The following is an 11,982-nucleotide window of genomic DNA, read 5'->3' as shown; positions in this document are numbered from 1 at the left end:
AGGCTCAACTGTTTGTTAACCATTTCGAGGATAAACGTGATACCAATGAAGGTTTTTACTTTGCTTATGAGGTGGATTCTGGGAAATGTTTGGTTCGTGCATTTTGGTGTGATGCAGAGTCTCGTAGTAACTATGCTTTTTTTGGTGATTACATCACTTATGATCCAACTTACAGTACGAATAAGTATTGTATGGTTTTTACTCCTTTTACTGGGGTAGACCACCACAAAAGGTCAGTTACTTTTGCTGTTGTCTTGCTATTTCATGAGGATGAAGATTCGTTCAAGTAGGTCTTTGAAAAGTTCCTAGATGTTATGGGTCAGCGAGAGCCACACTGTATAATAACTGATCAATGTGCTGGAATAAAGTAGGGTTTGCGTGCTGTCTTCAAACATGCTAGGCGCAGATATTACATGTGGTATATCATGCAAAAGCTTACTCATAAGGTTCGGCCTGCAATATCGAAAGAGACTGATTTTGTCAGCCGTTTGAATGCTATTGTTTGGGATGCTGAGTTAGAACCTTTGAAATTTGAAGAAAAGTGGTCTCAGTTGGTTAATGAGCATAATCTTGAAGGTAATTCCTGGTTGTCAACCATGTTTAGAAAAAGGAGAAAATGGATCCCAGTTTTTTTTCTTGATGTTCCTATGGGTTGTCTATTAAGAAATAAGAACAACTCAACGATCTGAGAGTCAGAATAATTTTTTCAAGTGTTTTGAAAATGCACATGGTACACTTGTTGAATTCTGGATGCGGTTTCAAAACGTCATTGATGTACAGCGCCATACTCAAAAGCAACTTGATAGAGACGATGATTGTACTTGATGCGTGTCCTAAATATGATGTTTTACACCCTTTTTCACACGCATTTCAGAGCTCATTTATGTAGTTTATGCTACTATTTTCCCTATTTCCGTCTACTTTCGTGTTTTTGTACATTATTGCAGAAATGTGAAGAATCCAGCGGAAATCAAGCTAAATCCATCCCCGAGTACCTTGCATTGCATTTGACATGAAATATTTACTCAAGAAACGAACTTGGTGCGCATTTCAAGTCCTGAAAGACAACTTTATGAAGAATTAGAAGCGGACTACCAGCTATAGTGGTCGATCGACTGATGCCTATGGTCGATCGACCAGAGCACGAGTTACAGAAGCTACTGTTCAGCGTATTCCAGTCGATCGACCGGTCACAGTGGTCGATCGACCAGGCCGTTAATTCTGACGTGAATTAATTGAACGAGATTTCCAAAGCCCATTGTAATTAGGTTTAGGAATAAGAGTTGCGTAATATTTCTATATAACGTAACCTTAGTTTTCAGAATAATCATCAAGCTTTCATCTAGTTTTATTATTAAGTTCTTAAGATACAATTCGATAGTCATTAGTCTAGTTGTTCTTTCATTAATAAAGTTTCTTTTCGCATTCGGTTTTGATCTTTCCTCTGCAATTCCTTTATACGGTATTCTCCTATTCTAATATTCAGTTTTATTGCTTTCATTCGTAGCATAGAATTGCTAGGTAGAATTCCCAAAGCCGATTATCGTTTTATGTTAATTATACATTTAATTAATTTAACCATGAATTCAGTATCTTTATTCGTTAATCTTGTTGTTGTTTTTATCGCAAACATGAGTAGCTAAATACCCTGTGCTAGGATGTAGGGAATCTGTAGAAGTAGGCGGCAGTAGAATAGTGACCTGAAATCGCGCCATGGTCGACCGACCGGCCTACTTGGTCGATCGACCGGCTCCCATGAGATTACCTTCGTTTTAATTAATTTAATTGCTATATTTGACGAATCGAGTGCACGCAACTAGTTGAATGTTTAGGAATTTGCCGGCCCAATAAGATCGAGAGATAGGGAAGGGAAATAGACTACCTATTTAAGACGACTAAATTAATAAGATCGAGAGATAAGTTAATTTAGGCTTTTAAAGTCACTTTTCAGGACGAAAGTTAGCATTAGTGATATTAGGGACCCGTAGCGAGATCGAAAGATGCTACCCGTTAAGAATGGACCGAGAGGACTTCTTATTTTCCCGTCTCACGTGATTGTTTTAGACCTACCTAGTATACTGCCGTCGAAACTATAGTGAACCGACCATCTTAGCATCCTTTTAATACTCGATTTCATCTTTTAGCTTAGTTTACTTTCCATTTATTGCCTTTAGTTATAGAACAAATCAAATCAAACCCCCACATTTGTTACCCTAGACTTAAATAAGACAACTATTAATTGCATCACCTCTCTGTGGTTCGACCCTGACTGCCACTAGCTATAGTAGTAGTTTGGATTATAAATTTATCTTTGGTGCACACAACGACAGGCATCAAATTTTGGCGCCGTTGCCGGGGAGGCAATTATTTAAAATTTTTAGTTGTTTTATTTTTAGTCTTTTCTCAGTTTAAGGGACATTTGTTCCTCAAACTATTCTCATATTCTACTTGTAGTTCCTCTTATGCGCAGGCCACAGGGTGGTGAATTATTACCGTTCAATCCTGAGATTGAGAAGACTTTGCGTGAGTTGAGACGATCATCTAGAGTATTGCCGACAGAGGAAGAGCTGAGTACTCTGTCTAGTTACTACGAGAACGAGCTGTTTGAGGAGGATCCACCTTCATCTCCTATTTCCACTTCTTCAGCTGAGACCGTCACATCTCCAGATATGGCTGAAGAAGCTAGCATAGCCAGTCACTCTGAGCCGACAGCTGAGAATCTCTATAAGGGATTCGCTTTACCAGGGACGGATAGAAAATTCGAGCTGAAACCGTCTTATATCAACTAGGTTGAGAGGAACCAATTTGGGGGAGCTGCAAATGAAGATGCAGCCAAACATATGGAGACGTTCATTGACTACTGCTGTTCCATACCCCCACCAACCGGGGTGACCCATGACCAGGTGAAGGAGACGATGTTCATATTCTCTCTTCGTGATGCTGTAAGGGAGTGGTACCGAGACCTGGATCGAGTTGCTAACGGGGTCACTGATTGGAAATCGCTGGCCCTAGCATTCTACAAGAAATATTTCTCTACCTCGAAGACAAATGCCATTAGAGCTTAGATCACGAGCTTTAAACAGGGTCCTGATGAGAATTTTCTTGAGGCGTGGGTCCGTTTCAAGATGTTGGTGCGAACTATTCCGCTCCATGGGTTCGAGAAATGGAGTCTGTGCAATCAATTCTATAATGGCCTTTATGACGATCAGAGGGCTATCCTGGATGCGGCAGCTAATGGTAGATTCCAGGAGAATGTTGGAGAAACTAAGGGGTGGAAAATTATTGATGATTTGGCCACCCATAAAGCTGAGTATGGAAATTCCAGGGGAAATCAAAGGAGAAGTGCTGAATCCCCTTCTGTAGCTGCATTAGAGGCTCTTACGACAAGATTTGATAAGTACGAGTTGGGAGGAGTTTCAAAAGGAGGGATCTATCATGTGAATGCTGTTTCAGATGGTCCTTTCGTCTGCAAGAGATGTGGAGGAGAAGGACATGTTGCGGACAACTGCAGGAGTCCCTATGAGTCTTGTGCTGCTTTTCAACATTATAGGCAAGCAAACACTTATTTTGAGCCGAATGTCCATCCAAACTTAAGGTGGAGTAGCCAAAATGTCCAAACTCTGACTCCACCTCCACAGCAGCAAAATTATGTGCCCCCTCATAAGCAGCAGCAACCATATCAAAAGCCTCTGTATGTCCCACAGCAGCAGCAGTCTCATGGCTCCGATTTTGCCGAGTTGAAAAATTTGTTGCTGAAAGAGTCTCAAGCTAGAGAGGCCGGGATGAAAATGTTTGAGAGTCAAATTGCTCAATTGGCTAGCAAGAGTGCAACTCGAGCTCCGGGACATTTACCGTCGCAGACGGATCAAAAAGAGACCCTTAATGCCATTACTTTGAGGAGTGGGTCTACCCTTGATGGGCCCGCTATGGTCGAGGAAGCTACTGGAAAAGATGAGGCGGAACCAAGTAAGAAGAAGGTCAGAATTTAATAATAGCAAGAAAAAGACGATCGGCGGGTATGTCGGTCGATCGATCGACATATCTAGTCGATCAACCATCCGCGACACACACTCATCGTTCTGTAGAAGTCGGTCAATCGACTGACATGCATGGTCGATCGACTGCTGCTGATGGTGAGTCTTTTCGTCCTCCAATGCCAAATAACTTGAGGGACCACTTGTTTCGGGGTACGACTACTCCGAAAATATTAAGGCAAGACCCAAATGCTGATGGGTCAGTCCCGGTTCCAAAGTACGACCCGATGACGATTAATGGTTCATTTTTGAGATGGTCTGAAGAAGGGTCAAGCTACAACAAGGAGAAGGTAGTGAATTTTCAGCCTAAGTCCACCGATGCCGGAATGAGAGACTTAGAGGAGAGGGCCAAGTTGCTTCTTTCAGCCCCTTATCAAGAGAGATTGGTGCCGACAAAGGAACAGGTATCATTTAATAAATTTGAAGATGTTATTCGTAGCTTAAATGTACAAGTTTCTTTTCTTGAATTAGTTAATCAAGTGCCTGCTTACATGAAATTTATGAAGCAACTTTTGTCTAAAAAGAAGTCACTTGAAACTGTGCAATCTGTCGCACTAACTGAGGAGTCATGTTCTTATTTGACCCATACTGCACCTCATAAGCTAGAAGACCCAGGTAGTTTTTCAGTCCCATGTAATATTGGCACCTTTTCTATTGAGAAGGCCTTGTGTGACCTAGGAGCCAGTATTAGTGTAATGCCTTTAAGTCTTGCTAGGAAATTGAAATTGACTAGGTTTGCAGTTACAAACATGACAGTACAGATGACTGATAGTTCTGCGGTCCAGCCTATGAGAGTCTTAGAGGACATTCCTGTGCAAATAGGGAAGTTCTTTTTCCCTGTTGACTTCGTTGTGCTTGATATGCCCGAAGATGCTCACATACCTATCATTCTGGGTAGACCATTTTTGCACACTGCTGGTGCAATTATTGATGTTGGCTCAGAGACATTGACCTTTAAAGTAGGGAAACATTCCATTGTCTTTGCCCAGACAGCTAAGAAGAAAGATCCTATGTGGCCAATCACTAGTAATACGGTTTCTGAAAAGAAATCTTATTTTGTGCTTCCTGATATTCCTACCCCTATTCCTATTTCTGCTATAACACCTCTGCCCCAGATTGGGAGCAAATTGGAGGAAAAATCTTCTGTTTTGGATATTGCAGGAAATGGTTTGGGGAAGGAAGAGCCGCATGTTGCTCCAGTTGTGAGGGAGCCAATCGTTCAAAGAGGCGGTCTAGGATGTCTTAGCTATGGCACTGATGAGAAGCCTGATGAGGAGCCAGTCAAAGTGACGTAGTCCGATTTGGATTCTGATGAGCCAGACGAGGTCATTGATTGGGAAGATGTTAGAGATGTTGATCCGTTGAGTTCTGCGGATGTTGGAGTTGAGAAGAGTGCAGCTGAGAAGATGAGCACTGTAGAGGCTACCTCTTGTAGCCAGAAGCCGAGCAAGTGGGCCATCCTGTGGTCATTCTTGATCAACTATTAGTTGATTAAGACTTTTTCAAAAACATTCACTTTATTGCTTTCGTTAAACTTTCTATTTATTGTTTTTGTGTGCGCGAGACTTCGCTTTATTTAAGTTTGCTTAGGATTTTAAATACTTTCGACTGTTACTTTGGGTTTTGCGCAATTTTGGGCGCGTTATTATGTGTATTTGTAGGTTTATCGACCATTTTGGCTCAATTTATTGAACTAATTCGAAGAAAATCAGAACTTACAGCAGGTTTTCCAGTCGATCGACTGCCCCCTATGGTCGGTCGACTGAGCTGCAAATTCCAGGAGCTTCTGTTCCTGTTCACTTTGGTCGATCGACTGGGTGATGTGGTCGATCGACCGCCCAGCGCTGATGTACCTGTTTTCGATCATTCCCCTGCTGTGTTTGGTCGATTTGCGGAGTTGAGGGAGTATTTTCTCCACTTTACTTTCCGACTCATTTCTGTTTTCTTCCGTTCCTTTATTTTATACATAATTTTGCGCTTCAACATTGTTTTCTCGGATTACACGCGGTACTTTTGTTTCTTTTTAGGTACTTATTGGTAGCACTGCTGGCTATTGAAACCTCCTAGCTCAAGCTGGTTTGGGGAGGTTTCCTTTTGCTGCGCTTAAGTCTTGTGAGTTTCCGAGTCAACTTCATGTCATTTTTAATTAATTTTCTCGCAAATTCCCGTTTTCCTTTTTATTTCATTACATGATTTTGCACAATGGGGACATTGTGTGATTTAGTTTGGGGAAGGGTTTTGCTTTGCATTCATTCTGTTTTGCATTCACATTCACATTCTTGTCTTGCATTGTTGTTTATTTCATTTCCCTTATATATACAAAAGCATTGTTGTTTATTTCATTTCCCTTATATATACAAAAAATTGATAAAATTTCCATAATTCGAAAAATGCACGTTTATTTTAGCATATAGGTTGAGTCGGAACGGTAGTATTTCAATGATGACATTGCATTTGCAGCTGTTTTATGCCTAAGCCTTGCTAATTGACATGTTATTAGTAGAATCATATATGCATAGTCTACGAGTTTTCGTTGAATGTCTTGCTGAATCTTGAGACTTGACTTAGATTTTTTTGGCAAACTACATCATTTTCTGAGGTTTAGAGCTTATAACTGGTGTCATCTATGACCGGTTTATCTAGGATTGTGAGTAGTTACTCCTTATGAGACATGTTACATAAATATGAACTTGATCTGCTTAATACCTGTATGCATTCGGTTTGTGGTATGTTGACACATGTGGTAGAGGTCACCCCTTTTCTCATTTTACCCATAAACCTCACATAACCAAAATTGCCTTTTTGTCCCATAAGCTACTTACTATATTTAGCCTACCTTATCCGAGCTAGTATTGGTTTTTGTGGGAATGTATTCATTGCATTTTGGTTATATTGCTCGTTTTGAGATGATGTTGGGGAGATGAAAAAGGATAAGGAAAGAAAGAAAGAAAAAAAAATAGAATTGAAAAAGAAAAAGAGAAAAAAAAGAAAAATAAGTTCGATCTATGGTCGGTCGACTGGACTCATTGGTCGATCGACTGCAGCCCGAGAAGAGAAGGAAATCAAATCGCATAATTCAAAGTCTTTATTAAATGGCGATTTTTGCTCCCATGTTATAATTTTATCTTATGGGGAGTTGATTAATTATGGAGATGGTGAGATTTGTGCTTACTGTTAGCACCGTTTTGATTTAATCTTGAGCAAGAAGTTTGGATGTTATTATAATTTGGTTCCCTTAGTTACTAGCTTGGCTTTTAACTCTGTTTTTATCCAAATTTATCTTAGCCCTTCCTGTCCATACCTCACATATACATATTTACTTCGGCACGTGTCATGGTCATCTGTTTGGTTGGAATGCATATGTACGGTTGTAGAGATTATTTTCATATTATATTGCAGGCATGTTCTTATAGGTCGTAGTTAGGTGAGCGTCATTACATTTACTTCTTTCTATATTACATATATTCACCTGTGCTTATGTGTGATATGAGCGACCCGTGAGAGTCTATAATGATAAGTCTATATAGTTAACGGTTCATCAGTTTTTAATGACTACATAACTCGTTTGCACGATTCACATTGCTAATTGACTGTTAGATGTTGCATTAAATTGGTACAGGCTTTACATGTTGCATTTCGCTCTGAGATTGAACTCGTTCCACTAGGTTTTAGGATCGAGTCTTGTTCTTGCTTGGGGACAAGCAAGGGTTTGGTTTGGGGAAGTTTGATGCGTGTCCTAAATATGATGTTTTACACCCTTTTTCACACGCATTTCAGAGCTCATTTATGTAGTTTATGCTACTATTTTCCCTATTTCCGTCTACTTTCGTGTTTTTGTACATTATTGCAGAAATGTGAAGAATCCAGCGGAAATCAAGCTAAATCCGTCCCCGAGTACCTTGCGTTGCATTTGACATGAAATATTTACTCAAGAAACGAACTTGGTGCGCATTTCGAGGCCTGAAAGACAACTTTATGAAGAATTAGAAGCGGACTACCAGCTATAGTGGTCGATCGACCAGAGCACGAGTTACAGAAGCTACTGTTCAGCGTATTCCAGTCGATCGACCGGTCACAGTGGTCGATCGACCAGGCCGTTAATTCTGACGTGAATTAATAGAACGAGATTTCCAAAGCCCATTGTAATTAGGTTTAGGAATAAGAGTTGCGTAATATTTCTATATAACGTAACCTTAGTTTTCAGAATAATCATCAAGCTTTCATCTAGTTTTATTATTAAGTTCTTAAGATACAATTCGATAGTCATTAGTCTAGTTGTTCTTTCATTAATAAAGTTTCTTTTCGCATTCGGTTTTGATCTTTCCTATGCAATTCCTTTATACGGTATTCTCCTGTTCTAATATTCAATTTTATTGCTTTCATTCGTAGCATAGAATTGCTAGGTAGAATTCCCAAAGCCGATTATCATTTTATGTTAATTGTACATTTAATTAATTTAACCATGAATTCAGTATCTTTATTCGTTAATCTTGTTGTTGTTTTTATCGCAAACATGAGTAGCTAAATACCCTGTGCTAGGATGTAGGGAATCTGTAGAAGTAGGCGGCAGTAGAATAGTGACCTGAAATCGCGCCATGGTCGACCGACCGGCCTACTTGGTCGATCGACCGACTCCCGTGAGATTACCTTCGTTTTAATTAATTTAATTGCTATATTTGACGAATCGAGTGCACGCGACTAGTTGAATGTTTAGGAATTTACCGGCCCAATAAGATCGAGAGATAGGGAAGGGAAATAGACTACCTAATTAAGACGACTAAATTAATAAGATCGAGAGATAAGTTAATTTAGGCTTTTAAAGTCACTTTTCAGGAGGAAAGTTAGCATTAGTGATATTACGGACCCGTAGCGAGATCGAAAGATGCTACCCGTTAAGAATGGACCGAGAAGACTTCTTATTTTCCCGTCTCACGTGATTGTTTTAGACCTACCTAGTATACTGCCGTCGAAACTATAGTGAACCGACCATCTTAGCACCCTTTTAATACTCGATTTCATCTTTTAGCCTAGTTTACTTTCCATTTATTGCATTTAGTTATAGAACAAATCAAATCACCCCCACATTTGTTACCCTAGACTTAAATAAGACAACTATTAATTGCATCGCCTCTCTGTGGTTCGACCCTGACTGCCACTAGCTATAGTAGTAGTTTGGATTATAAATTTATCTTTGGTGCACACAACGACAGGCATCAGTACTTTTCCACAATTATCAACTTCTCTTAAGTTGGGAGCTCATGCTTCCAAGGTTTATACACATTCTGCTTTCGCAGATTTTCAACTAGAAGCTACTGCTTCTATTTGTTCTCTTAGTGTTGGGTGCTTCACACCACCTGCCAACGGTATAGAGGTAATTGGTATAACCACTGCTAGAACGCAGAAGACCTGTCAAGTCGTCTACAATTCTACAACCAATGATGCTGAATGTTCTTGCAAGTTATTCAACAGAAAGGGTATTATTTGTAGACACATTATCTGGGTTTACTCTGGGAAACAAGTACACACTTTGCCTGATAATTATATCCGTATACGGTGGACCAAGAATGCACACAAGATCTCTCTTTATGGTCTACATGGTGAGTTAATGGATGACTTTAATGCCACTGACTTAAAAAAGCTGGAGATGTGCAAGTTATGGTCAGAGTTCTACGCGACTATCAGTGTGCTCAAGAATGTGCCTACCAATGAGATCACTGATCTTGTTGACACATTGAAGCAATTTAGGGTGAAACTCAATCCGCAATCAGAGTTAATGACCGAAGAGCAGGAGTTGGAGATGCTTCTTGGATGCAGTTCCTCAACTGAGGTGAGGATTCTACCACCTCGTCAGGCAAAGAACAAGGGTAGTGGGAAGAAAATGATCTCCAAAAAGCAACAATGCATAGCTAAAGTGGAGAAGCCTAAAAGTCTTTGCCGTAATTGCAAACAAATGGCTCACCGTGATAAGCGTAACTGTCCTAATGCTTTTGTACCTGATGCCGACAATAAGGTATGCTCACCATGACAAGTCTGTGTATGAAACTTTATATATGGTCTATGGTCACGAGTCAGAAACAATATCACACATTATTTTTTATATTATCACACCTTATACTAAACAGTATCACTATTTGAGGATAACAGAATGTGATATTGTTTGTAATGGTTACGAGACAGAAACAATATCATATGTTATTAGAAATAATATCACTCCTTATATAAAACAATATCACTGTTTCAACTTTTTTTAATATTTTCCTGGGGAGTTTTAGAAACAATACCACACGTTATTAGAAATAATATTACACCTTATACTAAACAGTATCACTATTTGAGGATAATAGAATATGATATGGTTTGTAATGGTTACGAGACAGAAACAATATCATACGTTATTAGAAATAATATCACTCCTCATATAAAACAATATCACTGTTTCACCTTATTTTTGTATTTTTCAGGGGAGTACAAATGAGGATGATGCTGACGATGGTTGATCGGTCGAAGGATTTATTGTTGATGGCGCTCATTAATTATAGCAGCAGTAAATAGACGACATACTTTATTACTAGTATATTAATATACACCACAAACTTCATTATTAGAGTATATATTATACGTTATTTTATATAGAATATACTCGGGTATAATATTGGATCATTTTATTCATCTCAGTTGTCTTATTTTTGTATTTTTTGTGATATTGAGAAACAATATCACACCTTATATTTAAAAATTTCACATCTTACTCTAAACAGTATCACTACGTCAGAAGTACTTTACATGCCTCTTGTTTTAAAATTTTCACATCTTGTTTTTTGTGTGTTGTCAAAATACATCACACCCAATGTATACAAATATCACAAACTGTGAAACAATATCACAAACATCAAATTAAAATTTGGCAGTTCCTAATAAACAATATCACATTTTTTAAAACCATCATTATTGTTATTTACATTTGTTATGCTTCTGTTGTCTTTGTAACACAATATCAACCTGTGTACACAACAATATCACAACATTCTAAAAACAATAGAAAAGTAAGATTTAAAAATCCATATCCACTGTGTGATGTTGTTTACCAAACTATGTGATATTGAGAAGCAATATCACAGTAATTATAGCACAATATCACACCACACTTGAAAAAATATCACACTTTACCAAGAGTTATATCAGATCCAAAAGAGTCATCACTACTTCTTTACCATTATAAAAATTTACCATTAGATTCCTTGTCCTACTAACATTACATTCCATTTAGTTTAATTACAACTTTCTGCTAACAAATCTAGTAGTCCTAATTCCTTCCTCTACCCCTACCTCGGTTCTTAGGATTTGCAACGGTCTCTACCCTACCACGTTTGTATGTTATTGTGGGCTCGTTTCTACCATCTTCACCATCTTTTCCGGAATCAGCTCCTCTGTAAAACAAATACATAATAACAGTCAGTTATTATTTCAGGACACCTTTTTTTTGTACAACAATAATTATAGTCAGTCCTAATTGCTTTCTACCTTTTTGTATAAAAAACTGTAAATACTTTGGTTTTTACCTTTTCCTAGGCGATTGCCGAAGAATTGGCAATTCTGTGTTAATAATCGGTATCTTAGTACAATCCTTCTTTGCTGTTTTCGGAACATCTTCTTTATTTGCCTCCTGGTCAATAACATCATCCTTCTCTTTTGTCTGAACTTCTACCTTTGGTACTTCCTCTTTCTGCTTTCCCTTCACATTTTCGTTGTTCTTCCTCTTTTGCTTTAATGTCTTCCAAAGTTCCTCCTTTCCAGTTGAAAATTCTTTTACCTTTTCGATCAAAGGTGTCATGTTCTCATTTATGTCAGCTAAAAGCAATGCTGCTGCCATTTCTAGCCAGTAGTATCGCGTATACACTTTCTGGTTCAAGTCGGCTTCAACCATTACACCCTCATATCGTATCATGTG

At 38.7% G+C, this 11,982-nt stretch overlaps 1 protein-coding gene across 1 annotated transcript; it reads left to right on the top strand.

Moving 5' to 3' along the window:
• Window positions 1–425: 425 nt before the first annotated feature.
• Window positions 426–10,531, top strand: LOC141588653 (protein FAR1-RELATED SEQUENCE 9-like). The gene is made up of 4 exons (XM_074410086.1): window positions 426–576; window positions 665–817; window positions 9,245–10,044; window positions 10,496–10,531. The coding sequence occupies exons 1-4, from the start codon at window positions 426–428 to the stop codon at window positions 10,529–10,531; spliced, it is 1,140 nt and encodes a 379-aa protein (XP_074266187.1).
• Window positions 10,532–11,982: the final 1,451 nt, after the last annotated feature.

This window comes from Silene latifolia, chromosome 1 (genome assembly GCF_048544455.1).
Source record: "Silene latifolia isolate original U9 population chromosome 1, ASM4854445v1, whole genome shotgun sequence".
NCBI lineage: Eukaryota > Viridiplantae > Streptophyta > Magnoliopsida > Caryophyllales > Caryophyllaceae > Silene > Silene latifolia.
The sequence above is the reverse complement of the archived record's forward strand: the minus strand, read 5'-3'. Positions and strand labels throughout refer to the sequence as shown.